This window comes from Halyomorpha halys, unplaced genomic scaffold (genome assembly GCF_000696795.3).
Source record: "Halyomorpha halys isolate HHAL.00 unplaced genomic scaffold, Hhal_1.1 Scaffold338.1, whole genome shotgun sequence".
Lineage (NCBI taxonomy): Eukaryota > Metazoa > Arthropoda > Insecta > Hemiptera > Pentatomidae > Halyomorpha > Halyomorpha halys.
Window position 1 is genome coordinate 284,027 of NW_027110850.1, and position 7,742 is coordinate 291,768.

The 7,742-nt window shown below is 32.1% G+C and overlaps 1 protein-coding gene across 1 annotated transcript in view; it reads right to left on the reverse strand.

The window, feature by feature from the left end:
* Window positions 1–4,722: 4,722 nt before the first annotated feature.
* LOC106681430 (putative ankyrin repeat protein RF_0381) overlaps window positions 4,723–7,742 on the reverse strand; it is a 7,450-nt gene continuing 4,430 nt past the window's right edge. Inside the window, exon 3 of the mRNA XM_014421749.2 lies at window positions 4,723–7,386. Within this exon, the coding sequence (XP_014277235.1) occupies window positions 5,815–7,386 (1,572 nt within the window). The 3' untranslated portion in view covers window positions 4,723–5,814. The remainder of the gene's footprint in view (window positions 7,387–7,742) is intronic.

Genomic DNA, 7,742 nt, shown 5'->3' on the forward strand with positions numbered 1-7,742 from the left:
GAATCATCTGTCATCTCTAGTCAAAAAACCTAGAACAAGAGATGTGGTAATGACCCTCCTCAGAATACATTCAAGAGCAGCAGGAGTACCTTATCACCGAAATGTGTATCTTGTGAGGTGCCTTTAACAGTACTGCAAATCCTGACTGAGTGCTATGCCTATGATAATGAACCAGAGGAAGTTGAACTGGGGACCAATATAGAAGAAACATTTAAAAGGCAGTGAAATTCTAGTTTCTGAAACAAAATTTCAATTTATTTTCTTGTATCTTTCCACTGTTTTTTCATAAATCATTTTTACAGGGCAAAAATGACGTCAGTAGTTAAAGTGCCCTAAATTGTTGTAAATAAATAAATTTTAGATTGAAGAAATAACATCCAAAGAGTAAAAAGAACATTATGGGGCAGTAATTAAATCAACAAGTATCAGATAAGTTTTAGAAGGAAGGTTGGATCAATAACTTATCTTACACCTTTTCTACCAATTATTATTATCTACCACCTAAATTGCAGTTATTTAAGTTTCCTTTCATTTTAGCCTATCTATCATTTTGTTTCTTTTTCGATAAAATAATTAAAACCTGAGGTATCCAAGCCGAAAAAATGCTTGAGTCTCTAAAACAAATAAACGTTTATCTTTACTATTGACCAAAATTTTATGGAAATTTAAGACTTGGCAAACGTGTGAACTCGGCTACAGTATTTTGTATTAGCAGCAAGTAACAAATATATAGAACATGCTTAACATCAAAAAATTCGAAATTTTTCAGATAAGTATCGAGGCTCAATTCTTGATTTCTATTACTGATGAATACGATATATTAATTATTATATATAATATAACTATATTAAAGAAAGACCATATATCCTACTAATGTATTATTATAATAATGGTATTACCAAAGTCGCAACAAAAGAAGATAATAAGTAGCAAGTCTCTAGGCTAAGTCCTTCCAATCACAGAATGACCTTCGCTTGATGTCTTGTCGGTTACAGTTTCAAAATTTCGTACAGAAATCAAAGGATTCTTAAGATCAACAATAATTGGCAATCATAAAAATATAACAAGTTAAAAAATTATTGAATTTGTGTTTTTAAAGAAAGTTCATATGCGAAACTATAGTAGCCCTAATTTAGCAGTTGCTAGCCTACCTTCTACGCCACAACCCCTGATGAAAACCTGAAACTCAGGTTGAAACGTCGGCATAAAATAAATAAATATGGTTTTGTTTATTTATGTTGTTCTTTGCTGACCGCACCCCCCAACAAACTTCTCCTATCAAAATTTCGATTGTATAGCGAAATTAGGATATCTGCATAATCGTTTAGACTTTCCAGTCATTATGGACGATTAAACTCATTCTCTAGGTAATTATAGTTTTCTAAACTAAGTAGAAATAAATTTATAGCAGAAAAATATATATATAAAGTGTGAAAATGTTTGAATTTGTCACTCAGTACAGCAGTGGTTCTGCCTTAACCGAAGAACGAGCCACCATCTTAAGTATTTCATATGTTTTATTAAGTTAAATTAAATTTTTATTTTGCTAATCCTTAAAGAAGTGAAGATTTGTATTTAAGGAAAGATTATATGGCATGATATACCCACAGACGTTCTTGTTGTTTTATAAAGTTGCAGAGAAAATGCGTTTATTTCTTCTTTTTCTGAATGATGATATTCGTTATCTTGCTTAATCCTTATCGGTCGTATGTCAACTTTTGACGTGACACCAGTACTATGTCGCTTCGGAGGTGACAAAACATGAGACATGTCGAAACTCCCTGATTTTAAGTTCTATTTGTTTTTGGAGTCCGAGATGGATTTGTTTTGGGGGCCTGTGGCTGATACAATTTTAAGTTTTTGGGCAAATATATAAGGACGTTTTTCCGCTAACCGTAGATTACATTTCTTAAGGTTGATAAGTTGCGCCAGATCGCTGTCAAGGTATATATATACATATGACAATTAAACGTGGCTGTTAATCCACTTGCATTACTTGTACTATTAACGATCACGCCAGACCCAATCCAACAGTAAACTGTCTTGATAGTTAATGCTGTCATGATTGTAATTAACAAGTACCATGGTAGTGGCTAACACTTGCCGCAATTATTGAAAGTGTACAATAGTTCACTGCCAAGGCGTATACATGTGATTTTTTTTAAATAATTTATTTATTGCTATTTACAACTGTATACATATATATACATCAAGTAAATTTGTTGTAAGTGATATAATGACATGATACAAACATGTGGAGAATCTACCCATTGATAAAACATCTCTAGAGAGGATCTCGAGGCCATCTTCTTTTCAGATGCTTAGGATTATTAGGTAATGAAGGAGAAGCCAGGTTTGAAAGGAGTTGGTTTGGGTGGTTGGGAATTTTATTATGGAAGGATTGGTATCTGGTTCTGGCCAAATTGCCAACATATGGGACATTGAGGTACTGGTGGATGATTTGATTTGTGACAAAGTAAGGAGCATTAAGGATTTTGGACTGTAAGGAATGCGATGGTTTAGTAGAGCCCCATAACTCAACTCCGTATTTCCAGATAGACATTATAACAGTCTTTTGTAATGGATTGGAAGTTTAGACCATTTGTTTAGTAAATGTTGTAATAGTCGGAATCGACGAGCAGTTGTATGAGGATTCCATGTCAGTCGTTTGTCCAGATGTAGTCCCAAGTAACAGATCTGTTCAACAGGAATAAGTGGGGTATTATTAAAAGATACTGTGGGGGGATACAAAGGGTAAATGTGATTTGGTGGAATTTATTTTAATACTCCAGTTTTACATATGATTGTTAAAGTAGCATTTACTTCAATGACTTTATTTGTACTATTAACGATTACTACTAACTCAATGCGACATTACTGTAACTATTAAATAGTTATACCGTTTTTCAAGGCGCCGAGGGTAATTTTCATTGGAAGAATCGGCAGGACTGCTTACTAGTTAAGTTTCTGTAACAGAGCAATTGACATCTCAAGGTATGTTTCACTACCTTTTCTAATTAAATAATTATTTGAATCTCATAAATTTGTAAAATAAATAATTTCTAACAAAAATGTTGTTCTTTCTTACAATACTGAATTATGTTTGTATATTTACTAGGGAGGATCACATATAAAAAGCTAGCGACTGATAGGGGTTAATGAATTTTTTATCATCATGCTATTTAATAAACTAAAGTTAATTTATAATACTTACAGACATTACATGAAACAAATCGTTCCTAAGGTGTTTTTGGGTGCCTCATGCCAGTGATGTTGCACTACTCAAAATATTACAAATAAAAAAAAATCAAATAGCAAGTATGCAATCTATTCCAGCATTTACTATGCACTGTTTTTTCTTATTTTCATTCATACTTAAACTTTGGACCAGAATTAATAAACATCTGTACTTGAGATCTATATGTATTATGTAAATACTAACCTGGGAAGGATTAAAGCTGTAGAAATACTTAATTTATCAGAAATCATAATTTGCAAATAACTCATTAAATTTATAATATATTAACCTTTTGAAATGGAACAAATATAATCTTTAACTGGACATTTCAAACAATCCGTTCATCTTCAGGAGTTTTCTCTTTCATCTTTTTAGTTACATCTTGTATTGTTTTTTTTTCATCTATATACTTAAACTATTTGTATAATAGTTACTTTTTGCACAATTTCTATTTAATTTTTGTCATCGTTCATACTTTTAAAATCATAGATTTTCACTTACTTGTTGCTACAGGTGTCTGCATCATTATAAAAAGGACAAAACATCAGTGAAAATCAATGATTTTAAAAGGATGAAATATGAAAAAAAAATTTGAAAGAAATAGTAAAAACAAATATGTAAAAAAGCAACCAATTAAAAAAAAAGTTCAAAGATATAGATGTAAAAAGAATAAATTATGAAAAATAAATAATAAAAGACCTAACTAAAGATAAAAAAGAATATGGAAGGAATCATGGTTTGAAATGTAGAGGTAAAGAATAGGTCATTAATCAATAAAAAATAAAAGATTTAAAGTATGAAGACACTAGTGTAAAAAGAAAAAAAATCAAACAATAAGATTCAATCTAAAACACCCTTTAAAAGTTATTTAATTTCTATCAAAATCTAATGATTAAATAAATTATCAATAAGGAATAATTTAAGTACTAAAAAGAGAATAAAAGGTTAAAATAATAAATATATTACATATAAAAATATATTTCATGATAATAAGTAAAACTTTTAACATTTAAAAACCATTAATACTAAAAGAACAAGTTCGAATAAATAACAACTTATAATAAACACTTTTGATTTTGTAAGGGTTGATTATTATTTGGAAATTAGAAATAAGATACTATCTAAAATACCCTTTGAAACATTATTTAATTTCTATCAAAATCTAATAATTAAATAAATTATCAATAAGGACTGATGCATGATATAGGAACTAAAAATAGAATAAATTGTTATATTAAGGAATATATTACATATAAAAATATATTTCTGGATAATAAGTAAAAATTTTAACATTTAAAAACCATTAATACTAAAAGAACAAGTTCGAATAAATAACAACTTATAATAAACACTTTTGATTTTGTAAGGGTTGATTATTATTTGGAAATTAGAAATAAGATACTATCTAAAATACCCTTTGAAACATTATTTAATTTCTATCAAAATCTAATAATAAAATAACTATCAATAAGGACTGATGCATTATCTAGGAACTGAAAATATAATAAATGGTTATATTAAGGAATATATTACATATAAAAATATATTTCTTGATAATAAGTAAAACTTTTAACATTTAAAATCCGACTAATACTAAAAAGAAAAGTTCGATTAAATAATAACTTATTTACAATCTCACGAGAGAACATAACACAAAAAAAGGCCATCCTTCCCGGCCGGACCCGCCTAACTAAGACCCCCAGGGAGGAGCAATGGTCCTATATCACTTTTGAAATATTTGCTTAAAACAGGAAGAGGAGAATTTAAGATACTTTAATGAAGCAATATTTAAAAAGCACCTGAAATTGAAAAGCAGTGTGATCAAGTTTTTTGATGGGCTGAAGGCATGTGCAAACCCGCTGTTCAGAGAAGTCACTCCTCCACCAAGACCCAGGAGGTCATCTTAACCTCTCTTCCCTTTTATCCCTCAGTGGAGCAGCCTTCCCCATTCTGTATATATTGTAACCCCAGCCCAGCCTCTTATAATGCCAAAGTGGCAAAGGAAGGGCACTAAATATATATGCATAAAAGTAGATATATGTATATTGTATCTGTTTAATAAATTAAATTAGGAGCAAAGAAAAAGAAAAACTTTTGAATTTGGAAGAGTTGAATATTATTTGGAGATTAAAAATAAGATAAAATTTAAAATACCCTTTGAAAAATTATTTAATTTCTATAAAAATCTAATAATTAATTAAACTATCAATAATGACTATAGCAATAAATGGTTATAATAAACATATTATATAAAATAAAAATTAATTAAGGGTACCCACTTCATGAGGCTGGATTCTCAGAGGGTTCCCTAACCCATAGGGCTCACCTAAACGGCTACAGGTAACAGATAATAATTATCTGCCAGTCAGATTCGAACAAAAATTTATTTCTGAATATTAAGTAAAACATTTAACTTTTACAGACCACAGATATAAAAAATAAGTTTGATTTAATAACAATTTATACTTAAGTTCTAAAACATCTTTGGTATAACTAACAAACACAATTACAATTTAATAATAATTTACAATAACTTAATGTAACTATACAGCCATACTTGTGACAATGTTTTGAGATTACTGAATCCCGCCTATTGACTTGAGGTAATCAAAAACAGCTCTTGCTTTTTGTCCATTAGTACGAGCCCAATGTACTGCAGTTTGCCCATTTTTATCCCTGTCATTGAGCGCAGCACCGCGTTCGATGAGCAGCTGCACCAGGCTTAAGTGGCCCTGATTAGATGCCAGCATCAGAGGGGTGTAACCTTCTTCATCCTTGGCTCCTACCTCTGCTCCGCTGTCCAGCAGAGCTGCCACCACTGATGTATGCCCTCCCCGTGCAGCTAGATGTAAGGCTGTGCTCTCGTGCTCGCCTCTCATATCCACCTCCACCCTTAGACCAAACAATGTTGTCATGACTTCGGTGTGTCCATTCCTGGCCACGTGGTGTATTATCCCATCGCCATTGTGGTCTCTTAGAGCCAGGTCTGCCCCACTCTCCACAAGCAGTTTCAGGACAGTAGGATTGTTTGCAGCTACAATAAAAGCTGGAGTGTCACCTTTCTTATCCTGATAATCAACTTTGACTCCTGCATCAAGCAAAGCAGTTACCATTTCAACACAGCCTCCTTCAGCGGCGTAGTGAAGTGAGATGCGACCTCCATTGTCTTGCAACTTGGGATTCGCCCCGTTAAACAATAAGAATGTTGCGATATTTTCCTTTGAATTTGCACATGCAAGCATCAGTGCAGAAGTACCTCTATCATCTTGTAAGTCAACAACAGCACCTAATTGAATTAAAGTTCTCACCAGCTCAAGAGATCCTTTGGCTGATGCAAAATGCAACGCTGTTTCACCCTTTCCAGTTTTTGCATTTACATCAGCACCCATTCCAATGAGCATTCTTACAATAGAGGGATCTGATGCGAAATGTAATGCTGTCAGACCATTTTGATTTTTAATATTTCCAAGCAGTTTTATATTTTTTATTACTTTAAGCATTTCAACATTTCCTGAGCGAGCTATTAAATGTAGAACTGTATCACCATCTTTGGACTTCACATCCACTCCATTTTTTATAAATGCTTTCAACATATCTGGATTTTGAGATTCTAAGACCATCTCAGTTAGAGTTTCTTCTCCTTCAGGTACAATAGTACTATCAGCTCCTCTCGCCAGCAGCATCTCAACACCCCTGACATTACCTGCTCTTACAGCTTGAACTAAAGGAGTTTCATTAAAATAGTTCTTTTTATTTACTTCCAATCCTCTATCCAACAGGACCTCCAGTGCTGCATTACTGCCCTTAGCAGCTGCAACGTGAAGGTAGGTATCTCCCCTATAAAAACGCCTGTCAACTTTAACACCGACCATTAAAAGAGCCTTGACAGAAGCGGCATGATTACACTTCACAGCTTCCAGGAGCGGAGAGGCATTGCTGGTGTTCACTGCTTCCAGGTCAGCCTTCAGGAAACTAAGAGCAGCAATGGAGGCAAATTTGTCAGCCTTAGCAGCCAAATGGACCAGGTTGTCCCCTGAATGTGTTGACCCATTTATATCTCCACCTTCAGCAGTGATTGCAATAATGTCTCCAGGACTGTTATTAGCTACTGCATTTTTAAGTTGATTCGCCAAATCACTGAGTCCTTCCTAAAATACAAATACAAAATGTATATTAACATTGGATTTATACTTGGTTTCCTAGGAGATCAGATGGTAGAACAATATAATTAAATTAGAAGTTTAATACTTTTGCTAATTCATAGTTATAGATATTCAGTAAGAATTCACTATTTTATTTTCAATACCATATAACTAAATTAAAGAAACAAATAATATTTCATATTGCATTGATACATGCAGGATTATACATAATAAGGATTCATACATTGTTTCTTATCATTAAACAGAAATGAATGACCACCAGTTAAATTTTTACCACTACAAAAATTATGGATTTTGAATAAGATCCATATATATGTATATATATATATATATATATGTAT